Source organism: Bombina bombina, chromosome 12 (genome assembly GCF_027579735.1).
Source record: "Bombina bombina isolate aBomBom1 chromosome 12, aBomBom1.pri, whole genome shotgun sequence".
NCBI lineage: Eukaryota > Metazoa > Chordata > Amphibia > Anura > Bombinatoridae > Bombina > Bombina bombina.
In genome coordinates, this window is record NC_069510.1 from 88,788,074 (window position 1) to 88,804,933 (window position 16,860).

A 16,860-nucleotide genomic window follows, 5' to 3' on the forward strand; every position below is an offset into this window, starting at 1 on the left:
ACGTAGGACATTTGTTATCAATTCCTGTATTCTGTGTATTAGTTTAAAGCAGAGCTTTCCAAACTTCATGTTGGTGACACACTTTTTAGACCTACATCATTTTGCGACACAGTAATTCAGTTGTACTACTAGCAAACAGGAAGTTAAACTAACTTGTTTTAAGAGATACGGACACATACATAAATTGTATAATAACAAAATGTATTTACAAGTAACAGTATGTATGTGCAAGAATTAAAAAAAAAAAAGTTTAATAACACCAATAGCTACTTACTATTTTAATGGGATGTATGAGGTTGATGGGATTTCTGAATATTTGGTGGAATATTAGATAAAGACACTCACATTTCATCATCAAGTATTTTTAAGCTTCCCCTTCCTATCCATATATCAAGAGCAGGAGCAGCAATGCACTACTGGGAGCTAGTGGCAAAAAAAACCCCACTGACTTCTGACTTCAGCTCAGCGTTTAAGCTGCCGCCCTCATAGCTCGGTGAGTCCGATTGACTACTACCCGCGCTGCAAACACTGCTGTCCCACTCACTGACTACACATGCAGTCACAAGCCCATTAAGGAGGCTACACGTGCAGTCAGGAGCCAATGTACCACCAATGGGAATAGTTTCAGTTCCCCCTGAGCTGCGCCAATAGGTTAAGATGATCTGTGACCCCCTAGGTATCAATCACGTGTCAGCCATGTGATATGCGTATCGGGCAGGCGGAAAGTCAGAAACAAAAAAAACAAAAAAAAAAAAATATTCAAATTTAAAAAAAATTGTGCTGAAGCAGGGACACACCTACACACTGCTGCCGACACACTAGTGTGTCCCGACACAGTTTGGAAAGCACTGGTTTAGAGAAAGAGTTCTATGAGCCCTACAATAACACAAGGCTAGCTGATTCTGCTTGGTGAGCATTATTATGAAATTCATGTTGATACAACTGCCAATAGAAATTACAATGGTGGGATGTCATTCTCTTAGAGGCCTACTGATAGTGTTCTATTGTGAGGGGGGGGTATAAAAAATAAAAAAAAAAACAATGTTTTAAGAGGTTTGTTACTGTTATATGACACCTGCCAGCTGAACACAGACACAGGACCACTCAGTTGAAAGAGGACCGCTGCAAAAAAAAAAAAAAAAAGTCTCAAGATTGTCTATGTATTTTTCAGGTGTAGCACAGGAGATACCCAACCCTTCTGATTAAAGTCCATGTCTATGTTTTGTCAAATTATTAATGTCATAGTGATCAGCTGTTAGCCCCCTTGATATGTAACCCCTTTCTTTGAACACTGGTCCTCTCTAAAAAAAAGTCACTTACCATGTTGTAGAGCTAATTTTTGACTGCTTTTAAACACCGGTGCATCACAAAAAAGCCTTCTAGTAGATGAGCAATAGCAATTTCAAAGGCAATCCCTTGTCATATAAAAAGGGACATGAGATCCCTTATTTGAGAAGCTCATGTAAGGTGTATTTTAGTGCGTTTAACTGGAGCAGGTTATCATCATTACCAATGTAATCACTTAGAGGGGTGCAAGACCACCCATTTAAATCAAGAGAATTTCCTCATTCAAATAGGTACCATACACCTTTAATTAAATCCATGGGAGAGAAATAGGAGTTTTACAATACCCTCCACCACAAAAAGGAAATTTATGCTTACCTGATAAAATGATTTCTTCTACGATACGACGAGTCCACGGATTCATCCTTACTTGTGGGATTATCCTCCTGCTAACAGGAAGTGGCAAAGAACACCACAGCAGGTGGATAGATAGATATATATATATATATATATATATATATATATCTCCTCCCTTCTCTCCACCCCCAGTCATTCAACCAAGGGTATAGGAAGAGAAAAGCTAAAAAGGTGCAGAGGTGACTGAAGTTTTGAAAACAAAAATATAATCTGTCTAATATGACAGGGAGGGCCGTGGACTCGTCGTATCGTAGAAGAAATCAATTTATCAGGTAAGCATAAATTTCCTTTTCTTCTACTAGATACGACAAGTCCACGGATTCATCCTTACTTGTGGGATACAATACCAAAGCAACAGGACACGAATGAATGGGAGGGACAAGACCGATACCTAAACAGAAGGCATCATTGCTTGAAGAACTTTTCTCCCAAAAATAGCCTCAGAAGAGGCAAAAGTATCAAATTTGTAAGATTTGGAAAAAGTATGAAGGGAGGACAAAGTCACAGCCTTACAAATCTGTTCAACAGAAGCATTGTTTCACAGCTCTAGTAGAATAAGCCGTAACCTTTTCAGGGGGCTGTTGTCAAGCAGTCTCGTTATGCCAGGCGGATGATGCTTTTCAGCCAAAAAGAAAGGAGGTAGCTGTAGTTTTTTGACCCCTACGTCTTCCAGAATAAACGAATAGAGAAGATGTTTGACGGAAATCCTTTCTCGCTTGTAAGTAAAACTTCAAAGACCGAACCACGTCCAAGTTATGTAACAGATGTTCCTTCTTAGAAGGATTAGGACACAAGGAAGGAACAATTTCCTGATTAATATTCTTATTAGAAACAACCTTAGGAAGAAATCCAGGTTTAGTACGCAAAACCACCTTATCAGAATGGAAGATAAGGCGAATCACATTGCAACGCAGAAAGCTCAGAAACTCTTCGAGCCGAAGAGATAGCAACTAAAAACAAAACTTTCCAAGATAATAGTTCAATATCTATGGAATGCATGGGTTCAAACGGAACCCCTTGAAGAACATTGAGAACTAAATTCAAACTCCATGGCGGAGCAATAGGTTTAAACACAGGCTTGATTCTAATTAAAGCCCGACAAAAAGACTGAACGTCTGGGACATCTGCCAGACATTTGTGTAGTAAAATTGACAAAGCAGAAATTCTTCTCTTTAAGGAACTAGCTGATAAGCCCTTCTCCAATCCTTCTTGGAGAAAGGACAAAATCTTAGTAATCTTAACCCTACTCCACGAGTAGCCCTTGGATTCGCACCAACAAAGATATTTACGCCATATCTTATAGTAAATCTCTTGTGACAGGCTTGCAAGCCTGAATCAAAGTATCAATGACCGAGTCAGAGAATCCCCGCTTAGATAAGACTAAGCGGTCAATCTCCACGCAGTCAGCTGCAGAGAATTTAGATTGGGATGTTGGAACGGACCTTGAATGAGAAGGTCCTGTCTCAATGGCAGTTTCCACGGTGGCAGAGATGACACGTCCACTAGATCTGCATACCAAGTTCTGCGTGGCCACGCAGGCGATATCAGGATTACTGAAGCTCTCTCCTGTTTGATTCTCGCAATCAGACGAGGTAGGAGAGGAAATGGAGGAAACACATAAGCCAGGTTGAACGAACAAGGTACTGCTAGAGCATCTATCAGTACAGCTTGGGAATCCCTTGACCTGGACCCGTAACAAGGATGTTTGGCGTTCTGACGAGATGCCATCAGAGCCAATTTCGGCATGCCCCATTGACTGATCAATGATGCAAACATGTCCGGATGGAGTTCCCACTCCCCCGGATGAAAAGTCTGACGACTTAGAAAATCCGCTTCCCAGTTCTCCACTCCTGGGATATAGATTGCAGATAGATGGCAAGAGTGAGCCTCCGCCCATCGGATTATCTTTGAAATCTCTATCATCGCTAGAGAACTCCTTGTTTCCCCTTGATGACTGATAAATGCTACAGTCGTGATATTGTCCGACTGGAATCTTATGAATTTGGCCAAAGCCAACTGATGCCACGCCTGAAGCGCGTTGAATATTGCTCTGTTCCAGAATATTGATTGGTAGTAGAGACTCCTCCTGAGTCCAAACACCCTGAGCCTTCAGAGAATTCCAGACTGCACCCTAGCCCAAGAGGCTGGCGTCCGTCGTCACTATTACCCATGCTTGTCTGCAGAAGCACATTCCCTAGGACAGATGATCCTGTGACAACCACCAAAGAAGAGAGTCTCTGGTCTCCAGATAAATCTGGATCAGAGGAGATAAAATTTGCATAATCCCATTCCACTGTCTGAGCATGCACAGCTGCAGTGGTCTGAGATGAAAGCGAGCAAACGGGACGATGTCCATTGCTGCTACCATTAATCCAATGACCTCCATATCACATCTGACTTTCTGACCGTCAGAAATATTTTCATGTCTACCGAGTCTATCAGAGTTCCCAAGAATGTAACTCTTGTTAGTGGAACTAGTAAACTCTTTTCTATATTCAATTTCCAACCGTGAGTTCTTAGAAATGCCAACACGATGTCCGTGTGAGATTTGGTCAGATAAGTTGACGCCTGGATCAAAATATCGTCCAGATAGGGCGCCACTGCTATGTCCCGCGGCCTGCGAACCGCCAGAAGGGACCCTAGAACCTTTGTGAAGATCCTGGGTGCTGTGGCCAACCCGAAGGGAAGAGCCACGAACTGAAAAGGTTTGTCCAGAAAGGCAAACCTTAGAAACAGATGATGATCCTTGTGAATAGGAATAGGAAGGTATGCATCCTTCAAGTCCACGGTAGTCATATTGACCCTTCTGGATCATTGGCAAACTTGTTTGTATAGTCTCCATCTTGAATGATGGGACTGAGAAATTTGTTTAGGCATTTGAGATCTAAAATTGGTCTGAAAGTTCCCTCTTTTTTGGGAACCACAAACAGATTTGAGTAAAACCTTTGTTCTAGTTTTTGAACTGTGCAAATTACTCCCATGGTATAGAGGTCTTTTACACAGCGTAAGAACGCCTCTCTTTTTGTCTGGTCTACAGACAAACGTGAAAGAAGAAATCTCCCTCTTGGGAGAAATTCCATGAAATCCAGCTGATACCCCACCCCTGGGTCACAATTTCCAATGCCCAGGGACCCTGAACATCTCTTGCCCAAGCCCGAGGAAAGAGAGAAAGTCTGTCCCCTACTAAATCTGGTCCCGGATCGGGGGCTGCCCCTTCATGCCGTCTTGGTAGCAACAGTGGGCTTCTTGGCTTGTTTACCTTTGTTCCAGGCCTGGTTAGGTCTCCAGACTGACTTGGATTGAGCAAAATTCCCTTCCTGCTTTGTGGAAGCAGAGGTTCCCTTCTTTAAAGTTTCGAAAGGAACAAAAATTATTTTGTTTACCCCTCATCTTCACAGCCTTATCCTGAGGCAGGGAGTGACCTTTACCTCCAGTAATGTCAGAAATGATTTACTTCAATCCAGGCCCGAATAGGGTCTTACCGTTAAAAGGAATAGCTAAAAGCTTAGACTGATGACACATCAGCAGACTAAGATTTAAGCCAAAACACGCTAAAATGGCAAAACCTGCATTTTTCGCCGCTAATTTAGCCATTCGAAAAGCGGCATCAGTAATAAAAGAAAAATCGCTAGCTTGAGAGCCTTAATAATATCCAAAAAGTCATCTAATGGGGTCTCGACCTTAAGAGACTCTTCTAGAGCATCAAACCAAAAAGCTGCTGCAGTAGTAACGAACAATGCAAGCTATAGGTTGTAAAAGGAAACCCTGATGAATAAATCATTTCTTTAGAAGACCCTCTAATTTTTTTATCCATAGGATTTTTGAAAGCACAACTGTCCTCAATAGGTATAGTTGTACGCTTAGCCAGGGTCGAAATAGCTCCCTCCACCTTAGGGACCGTTTGCCAAGAATCCCGAAAGGTGTCAGATATGGGAAACGTTTTCTTAAAATTAGGAGGGGGAGAGAACGGAATACCTGGTCTATCCCATTCGTTTGTAACAATGTCCGAAATTCTTTTAGGAACTGGAAAATCAGTGTAAGTAGGCACCTCTAGATATTTGTCCATCTTACACAATTTCTCTGGTGGTATCACAATAGGGTCACAATCATCCAGAGTCGCTAAAACCTCCCGGAGTAACAGGCGGAGGTGTTCAAGCCTAAATTTAAAGGACATCATGTCCGAATCTGTCTGAGGCAACAATTTCCTGATTCTGAAAGTTCTCCCTCAGACAACAATTCCCCGACCCCCAAATCAGAGCACTATGAGGGTAAATTGGAAATGGCCAATAAAGCATCAGAGGGTTCAGTATGTACCGTAATACCGGATCTACTGCGCTTACCCTGTAAACCTGGCAGTTTAGATAATACCTCTGTAAGGGTAGTAGACATAACTGCAGCCATATCTTGCAGAGTAAAAGAATTAGACGCACTAGAAGTACTAGGCGTCGCTTGAGTGGGCGTTAAAGGTTGTGACACTTGGGGAGAATTGGATGGCATAACCCGATTCTCTTCAGACTGAGAATCATCCTTGGACATACTTTTATCACCTAAAATATATGTTCTTTGCAATGCAAGGCCTTTTCAGTACAAGGAGGACACAATGTAAGAGGGGGTTCCACAATGGCTTCTAAACACAGAGCATTGACTTTCCTCAATGTCAGACATGTTGAACAGGCTAGTAACCACAAAAGTCGTGAAAACACTTTATTGAAGAAAAACAATTTTTGAAAAAACAAGTACTGCGCCTTTAAGAGATTAAAAAGCACACAATTTTCCCAAATCTGCTTAAAAAGGTTAACAATCGTCAATTTTAACGTATATCTATCCTATATTGCAGTCTGATATTGCACCACAAGGGACAAATTAACCCTCTAAAGGAATAATGGGACACAAAACCGTTGTGAAAAAAAACAGAGACAACCCCCTGCACCTCGCCACAGCTCTGCTGTGGCGCCTACCTGCCCTCAGGGATCTGACAAACGTCTCACTAAGACTCCGGTAGACAATTTCTCAGTTTGGGCCCAACCGGAGCTGAAGTTTGCTGCCTTCTTGACAAAATCAACTGCGCATCTGAGGCGCGAAAATTAGGCCCCGCCCATCATATGCAATGTACTCTCAGCTTAAACAACCGCAAGTAAAGCGGAACAGAACTAGCCATGTGGATAAGCATCTTAAATTGATTATAGCCATGTGAAACCCCAGCACAATGTACAAACACCAGTTATATTGAACCGTTTTGCAATAAAAACCATTATGCTGCCCCAGTGCCTAAACCATGCTGCCATAATTGCTTGCTACATTTAGCCCTGATACAAATAAAATACATAGGATTTCAGTAATACCCCTTCTTATGTCCATAGGATTACTGCTTACCCCTTCCCTCTTTGGGAACTATGTCAGCCAGTTCTGATGTCAGCCAGTCTCCTCAGAAATAAATGACTGAACATGCCTCAATGCTTGTAGCATGAAAACGTTCCCCACACTGAAGATTCTCTAGTACTCCTCAGCCATTCTGTGGGAACCCACATGGATCTTAGTGACATCTGCTAAGATCATCAACCTCCAGGCAGAAATCTTCTAAATGCTGCCTGGGGAAAAAATAGTACTCACCGGTACCATTTAAAATAAAAAATTCTTGATTGAAGAAAACTAAAAACTATCATTTTAACACCTTTCACTTTACCTCTTCCTATTACTAGTATAGGCAAAGAGAATGACTGGGGGTGGAGAGAAGGGAGGAGCTATATATACAGCTCTGCTGTGGTGCTCTTTGCCACTTCCTGTTAGCAGGAGGATAATATCCCACAATGATGAATCCGTGGACTCGTCGTATCTTGTAGAAGAAAAAAAAATGATGTGGTTTCTAAAACTCAAAAGATCACTATTATTAATGGTGCTTTGCTGAATCTTAGGGGAATAAATTGCCCCACAAACAGAGTGAGAAAAAGAAGCTCCATTAGCGCCCCCATCCCATCAAGGTAAACAGCACTTGTGAGCAGTTATGACTGTTTTGTTTTTAAAGAAAAAAGCCAGATGCCTGCATATTACAGGGGCATGTGAATGTTCACATTAACAGGGAGCATCCCCTCTTTTAAATGAGGTGCCTTCTGTCTCAAGTGGAATTGGGCTGAGGTATGTTTTTAAAGCCCCTCTAGACACCGCTTTATTAACAAGGAAATCCCTGCAGAGCCCTTCATCTTTCTTGTGACATCATTCAAGCATGTGGTGAGATCACTGGAAGTACCCACTGCAATCTTCTTTCGTAGCTACACAGCAAAGGGTCCCCATGATCTGGAATGGAAGGACTTCCATCACCCAAAAGGACAAAACTCTGTTTTACTCTGCTCACTGAGCATAACTCAGGATGATCTGTCTTCCTTTGCACTCCTTTGGTATGAAGTTATTTGAAAAGACACATTTTTTATTTATTTTTTACAACCTGGATCATTCATACCTTCTTTAAACTGCGTATAACCGTGGCAAGACGTTCATTTTCTGAGCTTGTGACAGAGAGAGCAGATTTCATCTGTTTGAGGTCACTTTGTAGATCATCGATCTTTTCTGTTAACTTTGCTTCCCTTGAAGCAGTTTCTTTTAGCAATGTTTCCTCACGACTCTCACCATCAGCAGCAGTTCGTTTATGATTGCTTTGAGACTCTGTAAGTGCCTGAAATTAAAAATAAATTTGAAATGAGTATCATTTGTCTTTAAACTCATGTAAATATATTCCTAGCTGAAATTCAGTTGACAAAACTGATGGGCTTAAGTGAAGATATCCTTGAATACTGGTCTACCCCAGGTATACAAAGTATGTATATAAAAATATACACGCATAGTGGCTCAAAATATCAATGAGCTTATTAATAGATGCATTTTTACATATTGTTACAAACAGCCACAAGAGTACACCCCCTGGTATAACTGGAACCTTGGGATCAGTTGGGAGGGGGGCACAACAACAACACAAAAAGACACACACACCCCTTTTAACTTAACTTATTTGTCTACATCGTATGCTAGGCACGCCCTCCAGACCGCAATCAGGACATAGGACGTTCCATGCCGTCCTAGTGGTACTAAAGCCCAGCGCAGTTAGGACCGCATAGAACGTCCTAAGGGCATGAAGGGGTAAACTGTTATAACAGATTTCTTTTTTAGATTTGCTAGTGCTCTTGTGTATCTGCAAGTAGTGCTTCTAATGCTAGATCTATAGGTTTTCTGTTTGTATATTTGGTCAAGTACTACTGTGATTTAACATTTTCTTAACTTAAGTAATTGTAGGAGTGTTAACAGCAGATGATCAATCTTACCGTAAACCACCCCCCTGCATTTTCAGACAGTGCCAGCCTTTTCTGTATGTGATTTAGTCATATTAGAAATAGATAGTTCTGCTAATTTAATAATTATCTCCATCCTAATCATTCATATTTGATCAGTTTTTCAGTTGTAATTTATTAGTAACACCACCAATTCAAATAAATTAAAATAGGTATTATGTTCACTGCTTGCCCCTCCCTCCTTGCAATTATGTCCTTCTGCAAATATAATCCACTCCAAACAATTTTCTATTAATTGAGCTTCGTAAAAACAAAAAGTTGATTCTGTGTACACAGAATTGGCATTAAAAAAAACAAACAAAAACAGTAAAGTCAAAATTAAATGTGCCTCAATATAGAGCCTGCAATTCTAAACAACTTTCCAATGTAGTTCTATATTCTAATTTGCTTCATATTTTTATTATCTATGGTTCAAAAGCAATGCACTACGGGGAACTGACTGCTAATTGGAGGCTGCACATATATGCATCTTGTTATTGGCTCATCCAAAATGTTCTGCTAGCTCCCAGTAGCGCATAGATGCTCCAACAAAGAATTCCAAGAAAATTAAGCAAATTTGATAATAGAAGTAAACCTGAAAACGGTTAAAAAAAAAAAAAAAATTGTATGCTCTATCAAAATTAGAACAGATACATTTTGGGTTTATGTGCGTTTAAAAAGGGACAGTACACTGTAAAATTGTTTTTATGTGAACGTATTTTCCACGACTTGTTATACCAGTTGTAGAGTATAAAATGTATGAGAAATTGCATTTTTCGGTTTATTTGTGTATATGAAGTAGCTGGTTTTGTGCTTTTAAACCACAGCCTATTACAATGGGTTGAGCTTCAGGTAATATCAGATCTCATTATGTTATCACTTATGTACACAGACTTGCTTTCTTATCTTATATTTGTCTAGAAAACCAAAGCTTAATACTTAGAGAACAATGGAAAATTATTTTATTACTTAACCATCATGCCCCCCACTGAGAGTGTAATCTCTTCTGCTGGCTGTGTTTACTTAGGCTATTCAATAGAACATACTCCATTATAGAAACTTTCAGTATAGGTTGGGAAACCACAAGCTAAATCAGCCATTTCAAATGCCAAATTATGGGTAAAGGAGCTACTTGTAAACAATTTAAAACAATCCAGCAGGTAAAATGAATCTTTGTAAACAATTTAAAATTGTTTTTGTGTGAACTGTCCCTTTAAAGTGACATGAAACTCAATTTCTTTCATGATTTAGAAAAAGCATGCAATTTTAAACAACTTTCTAATTTACTTCGGTTATTAAATTTGATTCATTCTCTTGATATCCTTTGCTGAAAAGCATATCTAGATAGGCTCAGTAGTTTCACATAGGTGCCTCGTGTGATTGGCTCACCCATGTGCATTGTTATTTCTTCAACAAAGGATATCTAAAGAATAAAGCAAATTATATAATAGAAGTAAATTGTGTTTAATAATTCAGATAGAGAATACAATTTTAAAGAAAATTTGTGTTTAATGTCCATGTCTCAACTTTGTATGCTGGTTTTAAAACATTTTGCATTTAAGAAACATGCTATTTCTGCAGACAGTTCACAGCTCTGAGAAATACAAAACCAAGAATTTGATCATGTATTCTAGAAAGAAAAAATGGCCAAAACAATCTTACAAAAACCTCTAGGAGAGCATGTATGTTTTGAATATATTAATAAACATTACAACCATTAACCCTTTTGTGTCAGGGCTAAAGTGCCTACATCGGAACATCTGTTCCGATGTAGACAAATTGAAACCACACAATCGCAAGATTTCAATTATTGGATCGCGTCCTACAACCCTAGGAACGCCCTCCAGACTGCGATCAAATAAAGACAGCACAGAAGGCTTCAGGACAGCCGTTAGCTAGGACGTTCTATTCAGTCATAACGGCTTTAAAGCCCAGTCTAATTATGACGGAATAGAACTGCATAACTGCTTTAAAAGGTTAATATACATTCTCATCCTACATATGTCTGGTAATTTGTTTGTTTTCAAAAGCAGTTTAGCTAATTACAGGGCTACTGACCATGCACTCATGCTTTAGTCTTGATAGTAGTATTTGTATATAGTCATGCAGTAGTGCAAAAATAAATGTTTTTCACCTGTAAGTTTACTGCCATTTTACGTTTGGAAATAAACCAGATATAGAAAATAGTTGGGCACTGAAATTGATGTGAATGTTACCTCTTTCATTTGTTTTAGTTCTAACTTCAGAACCTCACAGTCTGATTCTAGGTCAGCATTCTTTTGCTTTAATTCAGAATTCTCTTCCAACACTGCTAGCCCATACTGAGCAGCTTGGACCTTTTCTTCTGTAGTTTCCTTTAGCTCAGCAGACAAACGATCCAACTCTGCACGCATGAATGTAATATCCTCGTGATCCATTGTGTTATTTTAGCAGATGGAAAAAAAAAATGTAGTTAGACCTGTAGAAAAAAAGTAACATCAAGAAATTGTAGTTGTGTTAAACACTACTAAAGATTATTCATATACCAGCCCACTCCATAACAGTATATTTAATGTCAAACAAATTGCTGTAAATCCATAATCTCGTGACATTTAGATCTTAAAAGCCAAAGAACTAAGCAAATTCAGCTATTTAAATTAAATCCCCAACAGACTAATTACTTCTGAAGGATTACAGTAAAGCAGCTATTTAAAAAAAAAAAAAACACACACCACACACACAAACTGACAGTCACAAGGTGCTCAATATTAATGAGTAATTTGTAAAACAGTACTTGGCAACGTTTCTTTGCCACCATCTACATTAGACTATCAGCCAACAAATGGACAAACAAGAGTACAGCATTCAAGGAAGAGTAAGTTTGTCTTTAAAGTCAAACACTGATATAAGCAAATCAAATATTATAGATCAGGAGAGGCAAACCTTTAAAAGCCATGTTCCCAAAGGCGGCACTACTGCCCCCTGGGGTGGAGGAAATTACAAAATGGAGAGCTGCTAGAAGGTATGAGAGGTGGAAAGGGAGCCTAGTGGACTCTATGCATGCTTATTGCAATTTACTGCACTTTAGCAAGATAACCAAAACTCAATTTGTGTTTGATGTTTTACAGCTCCTTGCTTTCAATGATTTACCTTTTAGAATTGTTCAGATGTATAGGCATCTCACACTGGCTGAGATTGTAACTACTAGAATGGAAGACTGGCATTGTTATGCCAGTGCTGTATATTAACACATACTGTTAAAGGGACAGTCTACTCCAGAAATGTTTTTTTTTTTTAAACAAGATAATCCCTTTACCATCCCCCAGTTTTGCATAGCAGACATATTAAAGGGACACTGAACCCAAAAATGTTGTTTTGTAATTCAGAAAAAGCATGCAATTTTAAGCAACTTTCTAATTTACTCCTATTATCAATTTCTTTGTTCTCTTGCTATCTTTCTTTTAAAAAGAAGGCATCTATGCTTTCTTGGGTTCAGTACTCTGGACAGCAATTTTTTTTATTGGTGGATGAATTTATCCACCAATCAGCAAGGACAACCCAGGTTGTTCACCAAAAATGGGCCGGCATCTAAACTTACATTCTTGCATTTCAAATAAAGATACCAAGAGAATGAAGAACATTTGATAAAAGGAGTAAATTAGAAAGTTGCTTAAAATGTCATGCTCAATCTGAATCATGAAAGAAATTTTGGGTACAGTGTCCCTTTAATATACTTTTTACCTCTGTGATTACCTTATATCTAAGCCTCTGCAGACTGCCCACTAAGTTCAGTGCTTTTGACAGACTTGCATTTTAGCTAATCAGTGTTGACTGATAAATAGCTCAAAGGAGTGAGCACAATTTTGTATATATGGCACACATGAACTAGCACTGTCTAGATGTGCAAAACTGTCAAAATGCACTAAAATAAGAGGAAGCCTTCAAGGGTTTAGAAATTAGAAAGACTGTCTAGGTTTAGCTTTCAAAGAATACCAAGAGAACAAAGCAAATTTGATAAACGAAAGTTGTTTAAATTGCATGCCCTATCTGAATCATGAAAGTTTAATTTTAACTAGACTGTTCCTTTAACTGCATAGTTAAAAATTATTGTATAGTGGCAGGAGGCATTGCTACAGCCTGCTGCGCTTGTCTGATAAGCTTCACACAGTCATCTCTTGATGACAATTTGGTAAGTAGAATACAATTGGAAACTTTTTAAAAATGGTATGCTCTGTTAATCACAAAAGATTTTTAGATATACATACGTCACATGCACGAGTAATCTGCTCCCCAACTAAACCAAAGTACAAAACGGAAATATATATTTAAAGGGACACAATAGCCAAAAAATTAATTTTGTGATTCAAACAGAGCATACAATTTTAGAGTTTAATTTACTTCTAATTATCAAACTCAAAAGAATGAACAGGACAACTGTACATCAAGAGTATCTCTTTAAAAAAAAAAAAAAAAAAAAAAAAGTTACACACAAATGGAACCTTACTAAAAACAAGTTTACATGCTCATTGTAGTCAAGACAGAGTTTAATTCCCAGAACCACCTCATCAACATAACTTCCAGTTTGGCCCCTGATTTTAATAAGTCACTGCGGGTGAAGCACTCTAGTGTATCAAGTTATACAAAGGTGTCCATGGAGTAAATAAAGACTTCCTCTACACGTTATGTCTGCGTGCTGCAGACTTTTTTAAGAGCAGCATGCAGAAAAAAATTAATTGAGGAAGTGATGTTGACAACTTGGAAGATATAGTCTGTGACTACAATGAGCATGCAAACTTTCTATTTTCCAGTAAGTTTCCATTTCTTTATAGCGCATTGGTTTTATTAAAGAAATACCCTTGATGTGCAGTTGCTCTGCTCATTCGTTTGGAGAGTTTGTATTCATGTCTGCTTTGTGGCATTAAAGGCTATTGGAAACGCTGCGCTGTAAGGAGAGACTGGATCCACTAATGATCTGAGAAATAACCATGTTAGACGGAGAATATTAGAATCTTTCCCCCTACAAGTACTCTATTTCTTCACTAATCAACTGACATTTTTGAGGACATATGAGTGCTATTTTATAGTTTTGTACTACACTTAACTTTACTCCATTCTCATGGTATTCTTTGTTGAAAATATATTTAGATACGTAGTGTGCTTATTTCGGGAGATATATATATATATATATATATATATATATATATATATGACAGGACACACTGCTGCTACCTACTGCAATTGCAAATTTATAACCGTTATAAAAATCCTGCCATATACTGCTCTAGTTGTGTGCAATTGCCTATAACTTCCTACCTGTTTTTCAACAAAGTATACCAAAACGTTTTGTATTTTACGGTTTCATGATAAATGTTTGGGTTTTCTATCCATTTAAAAACAAAGGGCAGCCAACAAGGCCAAACAGCCCAGTGACAACCCAGAAACAGCATGACAGCTCTAAGTTAACCAAACCCTAGCTATAGAATTATATTCAAGTGATAAATCAGAAATGCATTAGCATTTAAAGGGACATGAAACCCAAAATTCTGATAGAACATGCAATTTTAAGCAACTTTCTAATTTACTCCTACTATCAATTTTCCTTCATTATCTTGATATCTCTTGATGAAAGCCATGGACGTATCCTTCAGAACCGGCCTATTTCCGGGGCACTATATGGCAGCAGTTTTGCAAGAATGTTATCCAAAGAAAAACTGATAAGAGTAAAATTAGAGCATGCAATTTTAAGCAACTTTCTATCTGAATCATGAAGAAGAAAAAAAAATGGGTTTCATATCCCTTTAAAACATAAAAATGCATTGTTGTTAGGCACAACACAAGAAAGTGCTAAAGACAGAAGTGTGATGAGACCGGAGGTGAGAAGTCTTAGGCAGTGTGAAGTAGGTAGGGGGCTTATTTGCAGATAAATACAGATGTAGGAAGGTAGTTATTAAAGGGACATTTAACCCAATTTTTTTCTTTCGTGATTCAGATAGAGCATGCAATTTTAAACAACTTTCTAATTTACTCCTATTAGTTTTTCTTTGTTCTCTTGCTTTAGTTGAAAAAGGCATCTAAGCTATTTATTTGGTTCAGACCATGGAAAGCACTTGTTTATTGGTCGATGAATTTACCCACCAATCAGCAAAAACAGCACAGTGTGTACACCAAAAATGGGCCGGCATCTAAACTTACATTTTTGCATTTCAAACAAAGATACCAAGAGAATGAAAAGAATTTGATAACAGGAGTAAAATTAGAAAGTTGTTTAAAATAGAATGCTCTATCTGAATCACAAAAGAAAAATGTTTTGGGTTCAGTGTCCCTTTAAGTGTTTTGTATGTATTTCACGTGTTTTAATTTTGTTTTAGATTGAGGATAAGGGAAACCAACAGCTTTAAACGCAGCTGAGATACAAATGGTCCAATGAGAACAGATGTTAGACAAGGAGATAAACAAAGATGGAGTTGGAGAAAAAAAAATATATAGTAAGCAAAAGTTTTACTTGAACTTAATGTGAGCAAATACCAAAATATCTGAAAAGGAAAAACAGGATTTAGACAAAGCCTAAAAAAAAAGAGCAAATAAAAGTTAGGTGTTAAATGAGAACCCAGAAAAGTTCAAACTGAAAAATATAGAAACACAGCAGTAATAAAAAGTATATATAATAATATTTACACTCCTGTCCGCATATGCTGTATAAAGCACACTTTATAACTTGTTGAATTCCAGCTGTAAAGCATCAATATGTAACGTGCTAGCAACCACACGACTGATAAAGATCTAGATAACATGGCTGTCAATATTTACAACATTTAATAAACTAAGCAGGAACTCTAGCATCTTAATAAAGTATCACGCACTACTTACCGTCAAGAATTACTGAAAAAGCACCATAATAAAAAAAATAAATAAAAAAAATGGAAGTCTATATCTGACGTAACCGAAATCTGCACCTCCTCAGAACGTTACCGAAAGAGACACAAACAGCTAAACCTGCTGGCTGCGACAGCTTCCGGACACCACTGACGACGCGCGAGTATCCGTTATGTTTGAAAACTGATCTCGCTCCAGAGCGCGAGACACCAGCCAGCCGCTGACAGAAACGGTAGCCCATTGGTCGAATGTAACCATCAATCATTGATTGATCCCGCCTCCTACTAAATAAAATGTAATTGGCCCGCCTCCAAAATAAAAGGCGGGTTTATATGTTTTGTGGGCACTGGTGTTGCTGTGCATTGCTGAGCTGAGTGAGAATTTCGTGGTTTGAGGTAGTTTTTCTGTCCGGTATCACCGGTTTAGTTTTTATTTTAAGTTTAATAAGAAGCAGACTTAGTGGTAAAATAAAATTACTAGTCTGAACATTTCAGTGACATTTTAGATACATGTGAAAGATGCTTAAAATAATAACACTATATTTTCGGTCATTCAGTCAAAGAGCATTTTTTTTGTCTAAAAATTTGAGATAATCCTTGATTTTCTGTATAAATTGAGGTAGCACAATTGCTTTGAAAGCCTGCTAAGCGTTTATTCCATGTTTTGATAAAAGTGCTGTAAATTTGTGGCTGCTTAGCAAAATAAACATACTAATTTTTAAGTTCTAATTAGCTACAATTAAAGGAGATGGGATAAAGATACTGTTTTTTATTTATTTTGAAAGTATCAATTTTCAATTAATTTAAAAATATTTTTCCATCCATTATGAAAGATGCATTGAAACACTGATATTTTATTGCCTGAATTAGACATGTGCAGCAGCGAATAATTTATTTCAATTTATTTGTAACAAATAGTATAAAAACATAATTTTCTGAATATAATTTTCTTTTATATATATATATATATATATATATATATATATATATAT

General features: G+C 38.0%; 1 protein-coding gene across 1 annotated transcript in view; it reads right to left on the reverse strand.

The window, feature by feature from the left end:
- Window positions 1-16,027, reverse strand: part of LOC128643093 (protein bicaudal D homolog 2) — a 139,459-nt gene extending 123,432 nt beyond the window's left edge. Inside the window, exons 1-3 of the mRNA XM_053696038.1 lie at window positions 15,864-16,027; window positions 11,234-11,475; window positions 8,156-8,368 (exon numbers count right to left, since the gene is read on the reverse strand). Of these exons, the coding sequence (XP_053552013.1) occupies window positions 8,156-8,368; window positions 11,234-11,434 (414 nt within the window). The 5' untranslated portion in view covers window positions 11,435-11,475; window positions 15,864-16,027. The remainder of the gene's footprint in view (window positions 1-8,155; window positions 8,369-11,233; window positions 11,476-15,863) is intronic.
- Between the last annotated feature and the right edge of the window lie 833 nt (window positions 16,028-16,860).